Source organism: Capsella rubella, unplaced genomic scaffold (genome assembly GCF_000375325.1).
Source record: "Capsella rubella cultivar Monte Gargano unplaced genomic scaffold, Caprub1_0 scaffold_1, whole genome shotgun sequence".
Classification (NCBI taxonomy): Eukaryota; Viridiplantae; Streptophyta; class Magnoliopsida; order Brassicales; family Brassicaceae; genus Capsella; species Capsella rubella.
In genome coordinates, this window is record NW_006238923.1 from 15,982,306 (window position 1) to 15,999,577 (window position 17,272).

Sequence of the window (17,272 nt, forward strand, 5' to 3'; positions counted from 1 at the left end):
AGTGCTATAAACGGAACTACATTTTATTGATTAAACTATTCAATTTCCTAAATAATGTACTGATTAAATATTTGTAATTTAATTTTGCTATTAGTAGAAGTTATTATCTAAAATAGAAATCAGAAATATTTTCGGAATTTATAAGCTATATTTTAAAATCAATATTTAATGGTTTATATAATTTAATTATCCAATTACCTAAAATTACGTACTGATTTTATTTTAAAATTTTATCATAATTTATTAACATCTAACAATCTATATTTTAGGAACAAACATTTAATGGGTTTAGATATTTTTATAATTCATTTACCTTAATATACGTTCTAATCTGTTTTTAAAAAATCAAGTTAAATTATTCTATTTGTTATAACTAAAGTTATATGTTTTACACTTTTTTAATTATATACTATGCTCACTTTATTCAAAATTTTTCCCTTTTAAGTAGATGATTATGGATTAAGAAATGAACATTATTAGTGAAAATATTTATTTTATTGATTTACCAAATTTGATTCATTGAAATCGGTTTCTTATAAGCATAGTTGTTTTGTAATATGTATTTAGATCACGATTAATTGATTGTTTTATTTTAGGAATGTTAGTTAATTATTGATTAAATTAATTTATTAACTATATTAAACATTAGTCGATGAATCCAAACTAATGAATAAATTGTTTGCTATAAATAAGGTATTTGGTTATGATGGTGTCGAATTAAATTTTATGAGTTTAATTTGTTTATATAATTTTTTCTATAATTAAGGGGTTCGGTTATGTAGTTTTCTTATAATCACATTGGTTTTGTTTTACTTTTTTAATTGTATAAACTATGATTGACTTATACAAAATGCTTCCCTTTTATTAGTATAGATTATAATAGCATAGTATAATCCGGTGAATGTTGTTCACAAATTATTATGATCGAATTTTAATGTTTGGGCTATGATTGAAATCAAAACATACGTTATGGTAGTATGGGCCTGATTGTCCTTTGTTTAAATTGGGCTTGTTTGCAAAAAATGTTATTAGTTGTTTTTTGTGGTATTGCGACCAACTTACGTTTATTGGAAAATAAGGGGAAAAAAAAAGCAATCTTTTCATCTTCTCCGACGGCCTCTCCATTTTTGTCTGTTGAAGCATTTGACCGACATCAAATTCAGGCAATATTGTTTACCACCACATTGTTTTTATTTTCTAACTATTTAGTAGCAACTATATATTAAGATTCCTCTACTTATTGGAATATGATGAATCAGGTCTGAACATTGTTCATACGGATTATTAGGGAAGGAAACATCGAATTGCCAAGCTGCGGAATCGATTGATTGCAGAATTTGTATGGGTAATAACCTTCAACTCTCAGTCTAACTCTATATAACAGATTATGCAAACCCATGGAAGATCCCTAAAGTAATTTGTTGTCGGCTATGTTTATTTCACTTGTCTCCTTCAACCGATCAGTTTTCTGTAAACTATTACAAAGCTGTATATTCTTTTCATATTGTTAAACTTATCAGAAATCTGAAGGTTAAGTCCCATAGAACTAAGGTAGCACAAACCAAAACTTGTCGGTAGCTCAAAATTTTGTTTTAGTAGTAAAGACTCATCGTAGGCCCAAATCTGAACATGTAATACTTAAAATGTTTATTTTATTATTGTTCAGGAACCGAATGATCTTTGCGCAGTACGTTTGCAAGAGTAGGTGTGCTATTGGAAGTGCAACAATAAGGTGAGTTTGCTTAAATCTATTGCGCTTCAATGGGAATTGATCTTTTTCCCAAACCGGGATAGTTTTACATTTGAATGCCTTGGTACTGGAAAGTTATATTTCTTTAAGTATTGTTTTGCTAGAACAATATGATAGAAATGACTTCTTATTAAACTTGGAATTAAGAGGGTACATATCAATATGGAATAACAAAACAGAAAATATTTTAAGATATTGTGGTAAACACGAAAATCTCTTCAAGCTTCCAATAAACCCATGGCCAAACATGCATCCTTGTAAGACTCATACACCACACCATCAAAAGTCCTCAACTCTTCATCACTTCTAGGACCCTTCAGAAAACGGAAAAGTAATTTCAAGCTCATATTACCATCAAACTTACTTGGCATATAAGATGTTCTTCTATTCTTGATTGTTCTCATTCTTCTTCTGAAGGTTTTCTCTTTTGGCTGCCAAGTAAAAAACTGTGGTATCTCTTCGAAAGTTAGGTTTCTAGCTTCTGCTGAATCTCTGTTTAGTTTGAACCATGCTTGGATCATTGTATCTTTCTCAGCAGACAAAGTAATACCAAGCAAACTCAATATCGATGGCACAAATTGTAGCAAGGACCCTAAATTTTCCTTCCTGCAATATAAATGTTTTCATTCTATATTAGTTTGTTATTTAAAAAAATAAGGTCCATAACTTTAAAATCCATGAACATACCTCATAAGATTGTAGGAGTTCAGCTATGGTGATGGTTGGATTGCCTTTGTATTCGTCTCCTTTCTCCTTGGATTTTCTCACCTTTGGAACTTGCAAATTAATAGTCAAAGCAAGACCATCTTTAGGGAGACTGGAGATAAAAAGCAATAAAAAGTATTAGTGAGTGCAAATATATAACCTTATGGCATCAATAAAAGTATATGTGTCGACAAAATTACTTTTCTTTGAAGTCGTGGACAGCGGGCAAATATGGATCTATCTCCAGCAACGAAGCATCAAAACCATTTGATATTGATCTTTCACCTGTAAAACATTTGTCATACTTTTAATATGATAAGTTGTAATAAACGAATGTTATCAGCTTGTAGGATGGGATAAGGGGACCTTTAAATGAATTGATCTTAGCAAAACGCAACAAACAAATAACTTTCTTCTCACGATCTTGCTCGATTGCGGCCAATAATTTCTCCGCAAATGTTCCCCATAATGTGCATGCTAAACGGATATCACTACAAAAGAACAAAGGGTTCAAGTACAATATACATACGATATTTGGGTAACTTATAATAACAATACTTGGTGTCTCTTAGTTCGAACTCCAACTTCTTTTTCTCAATATGAATTTTCATTTCACCAACGTTGACAACTTGTCCAAGTACATCTACTTGGAAAATGTTAAACAGATTTAGAATAAATTGTTTTGAGTTATCTATAGTGATTATTATAGTGAATGAAACATAAACTATAATGAAACTTACCAATAAAAATGTTTTCATTCAACGATTCATCGTTGTGGATTTTTCCAAAATCAATCAAGTCTAAGTAGATGTCGCTGGAGAGTGAGGCACACGGCACGATCGATGTAATGTTCATCACTGACATTCGATAAACATGTTTGGTGACTCGAAATCTTCCCATTGCCTTGGTCAATACAAAATTCTCAAAGATCCTCCATTCGCCAGTGACAATCAATCTCTGAAACTTTCCAAGCTGTTGTTTTTTGATTGTGGCATGAATGAGTGTACCCTAGAAAAGAGGAAAATAGAAACATTTTCAAAACCTAGCGTGGGTACGATATATATATATTTTTAAAAAAACAATAATAGTGATTTATAAACTTACAGAAACATCAGCTAGAACCATTTCCAAGGTCTCCCCAGCGTAAAGTGTAAACTGCTTCCATGAATGGACAATCTTGACTTGTACCCGCCAGCATGTTTTGAAAGGCTTAATGGACTGCAAATCTGTTGTAGGAAGAGTAGCCATTGAAAAGAGAAGAAAGAGTGAAAAGAGAGAAGGAACGTTTTGACGAATTGCGTCTAAAGACTTTCTCCTCTACTCGTTTTATAGTAGACGTGAGTATAGAAGTAGGGTTTCAGCGTGAGTTTAGGTTAAGGTTGGTTTGAGAATATGCTGCTAATATTCTACAAAACCGAGTAAGATATTGCGTGAAGAAGAGGTATATTTTTGGTTCCATATTCAGTAATTTTCTCTATTTTCTATATCAACTATGGGAAGAATCGTTTATTGCATTGCAAAAGAAACAATAATTACGGTTTGAGTGCACATGATTAACATAAAGATAGACGATCATCAATATTGTTTAGATATTGTAATCCCGTAAATATAGACACTTTTACAAAAGAAAACCTAATATCCCATGACATTAGCGCGGAAGAATATTCTTTTCCTATTATTTGTAATCGGGTTAGACTTTCACTGCTTTTAGTCTCGAATATACTTATTGCCATAGACATAATTGTGTTAAAAATTAAACCGATTAAAAGTCTACGGAGATTATGTTCGAATATACTTATTTCCATAAGTTGGTTTCCTTATCATTTATGCCTTTTATCAATGCCATAATTATAAATCCGATTTATAGCACTAAAAAAGGAACATGATAAAACCCGAATCCATTTTACTATCCAACAACTAAAGATCCGATTTCAAAATTCCGGGTTATTTTTTCAATTTAACCCGACCCGATTGCACTTTTTGTACTTCTCTTTTACTAATATAGGGATTTTTGGTTTCTTCTATACCATCTTCTACGGTAACACCAAATGTGAGTAAATTATATAAGAAAATAAATACCAAAAGCTAGAATTTTATGTTTTTTTTTTTTGTTGCTGTAAAACATCATTAAAATTATCTCCAGGATTGCGCAAAATTCCCAAACTTGTCTCAAGATAAGGTCCATATAATTCACACAATAACGGGTCTCAAGATAAGGTTACAGAAACATCAAGATAGCCTTAAAGATCAAGGCAGGGTCTCAAGGGGATTGTTTCATTCCTTTTTATTGTGTCACGCTCTCTGAAAAATGGGGATTGTACTGGTGATCTAAAAATCTATAATGTATTGTATGAACAAAGTTGAAAGACTTTGTAGCAACAATGCACTCAAATGAGAAATTACAGTCAGAGATTGTAATAGAATATGCTAAGCAGTTCCCAATAATTGGGTTCGAGAAAGAGTCCATGAGATACAACGAGTAGTAGTTTCATTGAGTGGGTTCACACGTTTCCACATCTATGATGAGATGCTTTTTAAATTTGCAGAGATCATGAACCAGAATATAAACTGAAATAGAACTGTTGTGCTACTCAACTTCAACAGTAAGAAATGGTCAATTTTATAAATCATTAACATCATTCATCACCAATCATAGGAAACAAGACTGATCAATTTTTCACTGAAAAAACTTAACAAACAAGCGCATAAGACCATATCAAAAAGAGAAGGATCAAATGAGTAAGTAACTAACAACAAGATGATAGAAGGAAACCTAAATTCGTAAATGAAATCAAGAATCACTGTGAGAACTCTTCATAAATTCTATTGCTGCACAAAACTTCCTCTGCTTTCATAACATAAATGGGTTGCATCACAACAAAACTGACATATCTCAGACACAAGTTTCTTTAAGATTTATGTATAAACAAATACAAAAGACACTCATTGAATCAATCATCATTCCACACAAGATCAGAACACCAAAGAACAGCAGATATAGTAAGCACACACAACTATACGATCATCCAGAACAACGTATCGCTGTCACATAGTTACCTACACTGCTACATTTAAATAAAAGAACACAAAACATTGTAACACTCATACGACAAGTAAGTGAATGGTTTTCTAAACGAACTTGAATGTCACAAATAGTAGAAAAACGCAGTTTTTTTAATCTTTGTATAAAGAAATAAAAATCCTACCAGATATTAAAACTGACAATTTAATAGGAATAAAAATATATCAACAGAGGATCATGAGTTATACCATTTTAATTAGCTCGTTACCTAAAGACACTCACCAACTCAATCTTCCATGAAACTTTTGACCAACTAAACTATGAATATAGCAAGTTAAAAAAGCGTTAAACTAAGCAATATGAGCATAAACATTAGAAACAGAGTTATAAGACTTTGAAAAAGATAAATCCTAAGAGTCTAACCTGAAAATAACCTGATGATCTTTGGAAACCTGAGAACAACTGCCTGCAAAATAATATGTGATGATGTAAGTCTTAATAATATCTACAAAACATATGGACTTTTTATACTGCAGAAAAATAAAGAAGAATATATTAAGCTTAGAAGCAATAGCAAAACAAAACTGAATCTGAAGTAATAAAACAAAATATATAGAAAGAAAAATAATTTTACATACGTCGAATTATTAAAGAACTCTTGTAAGCAAGTCAAGAGGTAAGGAACTACCTAAGTTACGTCAATTAGGAGATATCCCAATTCGTTTCCAAACCCTAATTTGAATTTTTTAATATTAAACTCTAATTTTGGTTCTTAGATTAGAGAATCAAAACCCTAGTTAAACAGTTGTTGTTATGCAATCAACGAGAAATCGAAACCAATTCAATAAAATCGAAAACTCAAACACTGACTTCGATGGAAGAAATTAAAGAACATACACTGGATTGATTGGATCGGCGAGCATCGTGTTGCTTCCATACTTATAAGATAGACACTGAAGAAGATGAAGAGAACGTAAAAGAGAGAGTGAGATCGAAGAAGATCGGCGAGCCTCGTGTTGTTTCCATACTTACACCATACACCTATGAGAGAATGTAAAAGAGGGATCGAGAGATAGAGAGAGATAGAGAGAGAGAGGGATCGAAGAATATGAAGAGAACGTAAAAGAGAGAGCAAGAGATAGAGAGAGAGATCGAAGAAGATGAAAAGGATCTGACTAGGGTTTATTATTTTTTCGGCTATTTCTCTGTTATTTTCCATTTATTCAGAATTAAATAGAAGAAGAAGAAAAAACAAAAATCTCTAACGGTTATAAACAAGGTCGGTGCAATACGAAATACTTTGGTTATTATTTTGCCTTCAAAAAAAAAAATAAACGAAATCAGTTACTCACCGACGTGTCAATCTCATCAGGTTTTAAATGTATTTAGGAATGTGGGACTTATATCAGGAGATGAGGCTGTGCCGTAACGACGAAGCAATCCATCTTGCGGTCGTATAAATCGAACGGTCTACACGTGTTGATTAGTTTTAGACAGATCCTTGTTTCTTTGTTACATTTTTTTTACATGTGTTCGTTTTTCTTGAACCATCTATGTTTTTTATATATAAAAAATCATTGATTTTCTAAATGTATAAAACAAATTATGCAATAAACTATAAGTTTTAAAAAGAGAAGGGAAAAAAAAAAAAACTATTGATAGCAGTAAGGGAAATTATGGGAAATTATAAAAAAAATGTTAAACATGATTTAAAAGGTATATCTTCTTCAGAAATACGAAAGTCAAATCCTTAAAAGTTTAAGTCGACCAGATTTTAGCATTACCTGATTTTGGAAGATCGTAATATAAGATAAGTACATTTTAGTGTAAGTTGACCAAAAAAAAGTAATAATAATGATATGTTAAGAATGTGTATAAGTTAATATTCTTCAACTTATTTTTTCATATATATATATATGAGCTTTTATTACAGTAGTTTACTTGAAAACCTAATTGATCACGAGAGAAACAAGGATGATATCCCAACTGCCACAAGATTTGATAGAAGAGATAGTATATAGGGTCCCCGTGACATCCCTGAGACGATTACGATCTACTTGCAAAGGATGGTACCATCAAGCTCTATTCAAAGATCCTAGATTCATCAAAAAACACTTTGACAAAACAGCAAGGCAGTATCATGCTCTTATGCTGTTTGGCAATACGGTATGTCCAATGAGCTCCATTGTCGATAGGGTTACGAGAGTGGTCAGTATATATCCGCATCGCCTAGCTCTTCCCCATCGTGACGAATTCGTCAGTTTATCTGAAGCCTTTCACTGCGATGGCATATTGCTATGCAGCCTCTTGATGAAGACCATGATTGTGGTTTGGAACCCGTTTTCGGGGCAAACAAGGTGGATCCAAGTAACCCAACTGCAAGATCACTATATCGGAGCCTATGCTCTCGGATACAACAACAAGGAGTTGTGTCGTAGCTACAAAATCTTGAGGTTCCGGTGTCAATACGGAAAGTTGGCGGCATCATGGGGCTGGGGTGCACTTAATGTCACTCCGGAACCCGAAGGCAACTTTATATCGGAAATATATGAGTTTAGCTCTAATTTATGGAGGAATCTGGATTCGGTCCTTCCCGATCAAGCCTACTTAAAACCTAGTGGTGGTGTATCTTTAAATGGGAATACTTACTGGATGTCGTGTAATAAAAAAGGACACTACTCACTACTCAGTTTTGATTTTTCAACAGAAAAGTTTCAACGTTTATGCGCTCCCTTTCATCATGAACCATGCCATATTGATACTAGGGTTCTCTCGGTTGTTAGAGAAGAACGTCTCTCGTTGTTATATCAGAGTAGGAAGACACTAGAGGTGGAAATATGGATGACCGATGAGATTGAGACCACATTTGTGTCGTGGAGCAAGTTCTTAAGAGTAGATTTATTAGGATTAAACCATTGTTTTTCGGATTCCATGAGCTTCTCCATTATCGACGAGGAGAAGAAAGTTGTCGTGTGTTGTGATGAAGCGGGAAATTTCGACTTCACAATGGTGTGGATTGTTAAAGAAGGAGAAGAATATAGAGCATCACCCGATATTTCAGTTGATGGTGGCGTACAAGCATGGAGTATACCACATCTTAGTGTTCCAAGATTGTTTGGTTATGTTCCAAAAAATTAGTATTCTTGTTTCTTTATCAATTTGCTTCCTTTGTCATGTCCTTGGATTGATGGATGAAATAATATAGTATTTTCTTGAAGTTTGGTAAATTAATGTATGCACTTTTCATTTGAAACGAATGGTGACTTTGCACATAAACGAAAAACAAACAACACTGGTCTGTCTATCTACGTCCAGAGATTTGTATACAGTTTACACTTTCCATACCATTATTTCAATTTTATATATTCATTGCTAAACCCATATAGTATATCCCACTTTTTCTATTAAACCTTACGATATATATAAACATCTTTCATATGTATTATTTTAGAGCATTTGATATCTTTTGCATTCTCAATAAATTAACATACATAACTCATGATGATCACCAATTCAAAATGTACAATACAATTACAAAAATAAAAAATAAGTTTCTGAATATGTGGTAATTAACTTTACCCCTAGGCGTCAATTATTTTGAATGCTTAAAGTATAAACTAGAAACTGAAGGGAAGACAAGTGTAAGTACGAAGTACTATGTATTGCATCAAATGCAAACGAAATTAAAAAAGAAAACACAAAACACAAAAAAAAGTTCTGTATGCTCCGAGACACGAGTCCCCATGCCATCTCACCTTCTTTCATCTCATATAAAACTACTCTCTCGTTTTCACTAGGGACATGAACATTGAGAGAGGTAATTTTGATTACCTTGACCGAGAAGAGGCAGATACTGCAGCAAATGTGCTACCTCCTTCTCAACAGTTGCTTGAATTGGTGTACTCAAAGAAACCCCCCTTTTGTGCCATATGTTACTAAGGTTAAACTCCATCATTGATTCAACAATTTTTCCCACAAAACAGGCAACGTATATTCATCTATCTCTTTGCTTTGAATTCAGGAATTGAAACTGTATAAAAGAGAAAGAGAAGTACAAGTCAGTCACATAAAGAAAATATAACGAACCACAAATCTAATTAAGTTCAATTCTCAAAACAAAACAAAAAACAAAATTCCAAACCAGAGATGTGAAAACCCCAACTCGTTTCAAAACCCTAATTTGAATTTTAAAATTAAACTCTAATTTGAGAATATTATCAAATTAGAGAATCGAAATCAAAACCCTAATTAAACTGTTGTTGTAATGAAATCAACGATATTGAAATCAATTCAATAAAATCGAAAACTCAAACACTAAGAAATTAAAGAACATACACTGGATTGGATCGGTGTTTCGTCTCTCCACTTCTCCACTTCTCCACTTCTCCAATACATACGCATGACTCCTCCGAATGTAAGAGAGGGATCGAAGAAGTTGAAGAGAAGGTAAAAGAGAGAGCAAGAGATAGAGAGAGAGATCGAAGAAGATGAAGAGGATTTTACTAGGGTTTTATTTTCTCGGCTCTTCCTCTGTTACTTTCCATTTATTCAAAATTAAATAGAGAAGAAGAAAAAACAAATACATATCTCTAACGGTTATAAACATGGTCGGTGCAATACGAAATATTTTGGTTATTAATTTGGCTTAAAAAAAAAAACAAAATCAGTATAACCGACGTGTTACGTGTCAATCCCATCAGGTTTTAAATATTTAGGAATATCAGAGATGAGGCTGTGCCGTAACGGCGAAGCAATCCATCTTGCGGTCGTATAAATCGAACGGTCTACACGTGTTGATTAGTTTTAGGCAAAATCCTTGTTTCTTTGTTACATTTTTTCACATGTGTTCGTTTTTCTTGAATCATCTATGTTTCTGTATATAAATGTTTTTATTAATATGTATCGATGATTTTTAGATATTTGTTAAACATTTTTTTCTTTCTACAAGAACACAAACTGGTTCATCGTTTAGAAAAGTATTACTCGAAACCAGATGTTTATAAGGAATTTTGTTGCTTGCTCATCATCGACTGGATTGCACCATCAACTTGATAATCTCCCAAACCTGATGAACTTTGAGTGTGATCTTCATCATCATGTCCCACATTTACCATAGTCCAAATATAAACTTAAGCCGTTCTATTCCGATCTTTTCATGGGGCTTAAGTTTATTATTAGATACACAATCCAATATATATACATCACGAGAACCCTAGTACATTAGGCAAATAAGGAAAACTAGAGACATGTGTAATATTTACAAATCCACCCCATAATAGATAACTCATAAACTTCTTTTTCCTAAAACCATAATTCGGTAGGATTGTGGTTTAGCTTGAGACTCAAGCTTTCTTCAAGCATAAACCAACATACCGGACAAAATAGTTTCTACTATTGGTGATTTCAAGATTCCAAAGTATTAGTTCTCTCTCGCGTTATTCAGATGTTTTGAAAGGATTGGGACTGATTTCACCATTCAGTGGCGAAGACGGTTTAACTGAGATGGTTGAATCTTCAGAAATGGGGAAGAATCTATCCGTATCGAACATTTTCCATAAAGCGTGTATCGAAGTGAACGAAGAAGGAACAGAAGCTGCAGCCGCATCAGCTGGAGTTATAAAACTAAGAGGTTTGCTTATGGAGGAAGATGAGATAGATTTTGTGGCGGATCATCCGTTTCTGTTGGTGGTCACAGAGAACATAACAGGAGTGATTCTGTTCATCGGCCAAGTCCTTGATCCGTTGCATTGAAAACTAATTTGGACCTTACTACTGGTTTTACTTATAGAGTAATCAATAAATGAGTGTCGTTACGAGTGGTGACTCATCTTTGTGCTACTTCTTTTGATGTATGTAATAATAATAACATCCTCTTTTTAACAGTAGACATTATGGTTTCATCAACATATATGTACGTCAAAACTATAGATTAATTAGTTAATTCTGAAATTTAATGATTTCGAATACATAGAACTTGATTCATCACATATAATACATAAAAGCTGATACATCACATATAATACATAATAAACATTGATCATTACACACGCTTGCTTTTTCTTCGTCGAACAGAACAACAATGCGTTAACGAGCTCTAATGGTTCGTTTCTTGCTTCGGCCAATAACCTTCATGAACCACTCATGTTTGTACGAAACCATTATGTGTCCCATCATTAATCCAAATACAACTCCAGGTGCAAAGCCTAAACATGCTGCCATCCAACTCAATGCTTCTTCTTCTTCTTCTTTTGTCTCTACCAGTTCGGACTGTGTTGGCGCTTTGATATCGCCACAAACATCTTTAAGGGAAAGACCATTAAGCCCCGGGTTTCCTTTGTAGGAGGAGCATTTTTGTCGTTGAAACTGTGTGCCTTGTGGTATGGAACCTACAAGCTGGTTATGTGAAACATTTATCCATGCGAGAGAAGAGAGGCTCCCAAGCTCAGGAGGAATCTCACCAGATATCTTGTTTTGGGATAGGTCGAGTGACTCGAGATTCGTCAAATTTGCCAAAGTAGATGGGATGTGACCCGTGAAAGCATTGTTTGACATGTTGAGAATACGAAGCTCCTTTAGAAAACCAACAGAATCAGGAATTTGTCCACTAAGTTGATTTCCTGAAAAATCGATGGCTGTGTATGTTGTAAGGATACGTTCCATCTCCATTGATACTCCTTTACTCATCAACACAAGTGAAATGTAGAAGATGTTGATCCGATAATTTCTAATGTAATCTAGTTCCATATTATTGTCTCTCTTGAAGTACATTGCAGTCCAGTTCAAGAAGTAATCAGATGGCAAGGCACCGAAGAAGTCATTATACGATACATCAATGATTTTCAACTTAGGAAATCCAAACCAAACCCCATCAGCATTATGTAATTTGCCATGAAACTTGTTAGAGTGTAGGACGATGACTTGAAGGTTCTCCAGAGAATTCAAATGGAAGGGAAACATGTCGTTGATTGTGTTGCTTCCCACGTTCAAAACTTCCAAGGCAGAGCAACCAACAAGAGAAGCTGGAATTTTTCCCTCGATTTGGTTGTGACTAACGTCAAGCGACGTTAAACTCTTGGCGTTCTGAAATATTTCAGGAAGAACCCCGCTGAGTCTGTTCTTACGGAGATTTAGATCCGAAAGAGAACTCATCACCAGAGTCTCTAAACACCAGGGAATTGAGCCATGGAGGTTGTTGTCTGATAGATCTAGGACCTCTAAAGAGTTTACTTCACATATTGATCGAGGGATCTCTCCCGTGAAGTTATTCTTAGAACCCAAAAAAATATAGGAGATACTTGGAGGATGGGATGAAGAGTGGTCCTTGGAAAGCATTTGAGCTTAGATCAACATAACTTATTTGACTCTGCGGAGAAACTTCTAAGGATCCATTGAAACCGCTGAGAGAGTTGTTAGAGAGACGCACAAACTCCAATTTTGGCAGTCTCCACAACCAGTCTGGTACTTGACCTTTGATTTTGTTGTTGGAAAGATATAATTGTTGTAGATTTCTTCCTTTTTTTATGAACTCAGGGAACTCAGTGATGTTGCAGCCACTCAAAATTAAAGATTCCAAACTTGATGGGAAATCCGAATCAAGAGTGATGTTTGCTGTTGAAAGAGGGATGCCATATATAGATAACGAGTCTAGCTTCTTGAGAGGCAAGAAGACATTTAAGTTAACTTCTGAATCAGAGACTTTGTTGTAATTTCTACTCTTAATAGAAATTTTTTGTAAATTAGGTAACAGAGAGATATTTGAAATCCCAGTATAGTCGTTGAATTGGTTATAACGCAAAGAGATATGGATCAAAGAGGGAATCTTGACTAGGGATGAAAGAATGGCTCCTTTAAAAGAACTGTCATCAGCTGAAAAAGACTCTAATTTGGAGAATTGGCTAATGATTGGTGGAAGAGAACTAGTAAACTGATTTGAAGAGAGCCAGAGTTCAAGTAGTTGGGTACAGTTGAGTATTGAAGCTGGCAAGTTTCCACTGAGCTTGTTACCACTAACATAAAAAAGTGTCAACTGTTTTAGATTGCCAATTGAAGATGGGATTTCACCAACAAAGTTATTATCAGAGAGATCTAGATATGAGAGATGAGACAGATTCCCAACTGAAAAAGGAATCTTCCCTGTGAACTGATTTGAAGAGAGCCAGAGTTCACGTAGTTGAGTAAAATTGAGTATTGAAGCTGGCAAGTTTCCACTGAGCTTGTTTTCGGAAACATCAAAAATGGTTAATTGTTTTAGATTACCAATTGAAGATGGGATTTCACCAACAAAGTTATTATAAGAGAGATCGAGAAATGAGAGATGAGAAAGATTCCCAAGTGAAAGCGGAATCTTCCCTGAGAATTGGGAAGAGGAAAGGGTCAAGGAAATCAAATTTTTGAGGTTGCTAATGGAGTCGGGTATGGGACCAGAAAAGGCTGTAATGTCAATGGTCAGCTCTACCAAAGAATTATTCTCACGAAAAGAGGGAAGATTGCCTCTCAGATTTGGATTGTAGCTTAATGTAATGGACTGCAGACTAGGTATCAGCAGAACACTACTTGGAAATTCTCCAAAGAGGTTGCATAAGCTTAGATCTACTGACCTTAGAGATCGCAATTTTGAAAACTCATGGGGGATTTTTGAAGAAATGTTTACATTGCTCATATCGAGTTCTCTAAGACTCCTCAAATTTTGAGCAAATAGATGAAGAAAAGATTCATCAATAGATAGAGAAGAAGAAGAATCAGAAAGATGGAGAGACACCAACTTGGTTAGCTGAAGAAGGTTGACTGGAATTTGGCCTGAAAGTGAAGAATCAGAGAGGTCAAGTGTTTCTAGCCTCATGAGCTTATCAAACTCAGCTGGGATTGAAGAACCGGTGAAATTATTGCCAGTAAGGTTCAAATCACGGAGATGAAGCAGTTTAAACAGACTACTGTTGGATTCGAGCTTGCCGTAGAGGTAGTTGAAACTAAGGTCTAGTCCGATGACTTTGCCCGACTTCGCAGCACATGTGATGCCATCCCAAGAACAACAATCACTTTTGTTCATCCATGATTCGGTCTTTATATCTGAATCAACGTCCAAACGAGGCTTCTTGATCAAAAGCTCAGTCTTAAACTCTAGAAGAGCATCCCTTTCGTCTAGATGACACAAGTGTTGTGTAGAAGAAACGAATGTGTTTAGCAAACATGAAACGAAAAAAAGGAAAGAGATAGAACGAAGAAGGAATCTCATTTTCTGATTAGGTAAGAAAGCTTTCATATTTGTGAATAAAAGAGTAATCTGAAGTAGTGATGGTGAACTAGTGTTGCAGGTCACTTACATATATATATAATCAAACACATGAAGCTCCATTGATTTAACATTTTGAAGTCTTTTCGATGAAATTTCTTCCCCACAAAGAATATTGTGAGTCTTTCCAAATCCAATAGACTTGACTTAATAGAGCATAAACTCTCTTGCCCTAAAAACAAAATCATGTTGTAAGAAATTAGAAGCAAAGATCAAAAAATCATTCTCAGTGAGCAAAGTAAAATTGGAGTTTAGTGAGGACAAGTAGAGAAATCAAAGTGCCGTGTAGCATAAGCTTGTAGGACAAGTAGAATTATCCTATAAAATGCTTACCAAGTTGTCATCTGTCCAATTCCAACCTAAAACATACGTCAATATTAACTTTTCAATAGTTTGAACATTAGATTCTTTATATGAGCCAAGCTAGATTAAAACAAAACTTATCTTGGCCAAGTTGAAGAGTTTTGTTCTCAAAACTAAACGTTTGTAATTGTATGTATCATCAACGAATATTACAAACTCTCGTTGATGCTCTTGTTCTCATAAATATCACAAAACCCATACGTTACGTTTCATCTCTCAAAGAATGTTCCGATAACGATTATTAACAAGAAAAATACTTAACAAATACTAAAATATTTTCTTACACATTTTAGTACATAAAAGTCTAAACTGTATATTCAGTTTACAACATATATGAAACGTACGATTAATCGAGTTTGAAATCTTTATATTAAACCAAAGATTGATTATAAGTTTTGGTTATATCTCACACTTATGAATCAGGATCATGTAACATAGAGTGATGCAATACACTTGTAACATCCCAATAACATCTCGACCTAATCTTAATTAAATCCAATCGGAAAACAGCCATAGTGTGTTTTTTTCCTTGTATTAGTTTCACTTTTTTATTTTTTATATTATTTTGCTAAGAATGTAAATATTTCATTTGAAAAAAAAAATAATCAGATTTACAATCCATGATTACAAAAGAGACTTGTCACACAAGTATAGGTTATGTTATGTGCTTATATATGTTGTATCATTTCATTCAATAATACAAAACAATATACAATTCAATATTCTCTACTTACATAACTCGATCTTGGCCCTAAAAAGTCTTTTTGTAAGAAATTAGAAACGAAGATCAAAAAATCATTCTCAATGAGCAAAGTAAAATTGGAGTTTAGTGAGGGCAAGTAGAAAAATCAAAGTGCCGTGTAGTTTAAGCTTGTCCTTCAAATTCAAATGGGACTATTCTCCTGTGGCTTTTCCCCCATGAAATGCTTTACCTAGTTGTCCTCTATCCAATTCAAACCTAAAAACATACGTTAATATTAACTTTTCAAAAGTTTGAACATTAGAATCTTTATATGAGCTTGGCCAAATTGAAGAGTTTTGTTCTCAAAACTGTACGTTTATAGTTGTCTGTATTAACAACGAATATCATAAAGTCTCGTTGATGCTTGTGTTCTCATAATATCACGAAACCCATACGTTACGTTTTATCTCTCAACGAATGTTCCGATAAAAACCAAATTTTATTTACTTCTGATCATCATATACACAAATATTCTGGAGATAATTACACAAACGATTTCTTACACATTTTAGTACTTTAATTCTAAACGTACAACATATATGAATGGTACGATTAATCGAATTTGACATCTTTACATTGAACGAAAGATTGATTATAAGTTTTGGTTATGTCTCACACTCAGGAATCAGGAAAACAGCCATAGAGTGTGTTTTTTTTTTCCTTGTTTTAGTTTCACTTTTTTATTTTATTTTGCTAAGAATGTAAAAATTTCATTTAATTATTTTTATAAAAAAAAACAGATTTATAATCGATGATTATAGACCTTAGGCTAATAATAGTTTCAGCTTCACTTTCTCTGGTCTAACAAGTCAAGTCGTCTAGTAAAGTCATGCCAGAGAGCTTCACATGTATCTTTGTGATTAAAGTCAGGTTGCTTAGGGTTCTTCTTACTTGTCCTGTTATCCCACCACTCGTACGTAAGGATTCGCAAAAGAGACTTTTCACAACCATTTTTGGTTTCTTCTATACCATCTTCTATGGTAACACCAAATGTGAGTAAATTATATAAGAAAATAAATACCAAAAGCTAGAATTTTATGTTTTTTTTTTTTGTGGCTGTAAAACATCATTAAAATTAACTCCAGGATTGTGCAAAATTCCCAAACTTGAACAAAACTGTCAAATTATTCGAATGGAATATGATTTTTTTTTATATTTAAACTCTAATTATCCAACCGCGAATCAAACTGAATCAAAATTATGTAAAATAACGAAAGGAAATAGAATTCGTTGAAAATCTAATATTTGTCTTGGCTCATATATTAGTGGGTTGGTTGCGGCTAGCGTACGTTATTCCTCGAGTATGCAGACATTGTTACTACTACCACTCACAAATCGCTATAATATTCTTTAGGAAGGTGCTGACTAATTTTCGTAATATTTGATAGTTTTCCTTTTGAA

The 17,272-nt window shown here is 33.7% G+C and overlaps 3 protein-coding genes, 1 long non-coding RNA gene and 1 pseudogene across 4 annotated transcripts; 2 read left to right on the forward strand and 3 right to left on the reverse strand.

Moving 5' to 3' along the window:
* Nucleotides 1–1,088: 1,088 nt before the first annotated feature.
* LOC111828566 lies at nt 1,089–2,383 on the forward strand. Its single transcript, XR_002832385.1, has 2 exons — nt 1,089–1,345; nt 1,667–2,383. It is a non-coding gene; the product is annotated as an uncharacterized LOC111828566 (long non-coding RNA).
* Nucleotides 1,959–2,826, reverse strand: LOC17899774. Its single transcript, XM_023776823.1, has 2 exons — nt 2,438–2,826; nt 1,959–2,356 (listed from the first exon to the last, which is right to left on the reverse strand). The coding sequence occupies exons 1-2, from the start codon at nt 2,440–2,442 to the stop codon at nt 1,969–1,971; spliced, it is 393 nt and encodes a 130-aa protein (XP_023632591.1). The 5' UTR covers nt 2,443–2,826; the 3' UTR covers nt 1,959–1,968.
* Nucleotides 2,652–3,703, reverse strand: LOC111828546. Its single transcript, XM_023788744.1, has 5 exons — nt 3,560–3,703; nt 3,196–3,463; nt 3,014–3,098; nt 2,876–2,946; nt 2,652–2,740 (listed from the first exon to the last, which is right to left on the reverse strand). The coding sequence occupies exons 1-5, from the start codon at nt 3,701–3,703 to the stop codon at nt 2,652–2,654; spliced, it is 657 nt and encodes a 218-aa protein (XP_023644512.1).
* A 3,186-nt stretch (nt 3,704–6,889) lies between these two features.
* Nucleotides 6,890–8,615, forward strand: LOC17898611 (putative F-box protein At3g17560). Its single transcript, XM_023788745.1, has 3 exons — nt 6,890–6,902; nt 7,444–7,630; nt 7,739–8,615. The coding sequence occupies exons 1-3, from the start codon at nt 6,890–6,892 to the stop codon at nt 8,613–8,615; spliced, it is 1,077 nt and encodes a 358-aa protein (XP_023644513.1).
* Nucleotides 8,616–11,485: 2,870 nt separating this feature from the next.
* On the reverse strand, nt 11,486–14,726 carry LOC17897520 (annotated as a pseudogene).
* Between the last annotated feature and the right edge of the window lie 2,546 nt (nt 14,727–17,272).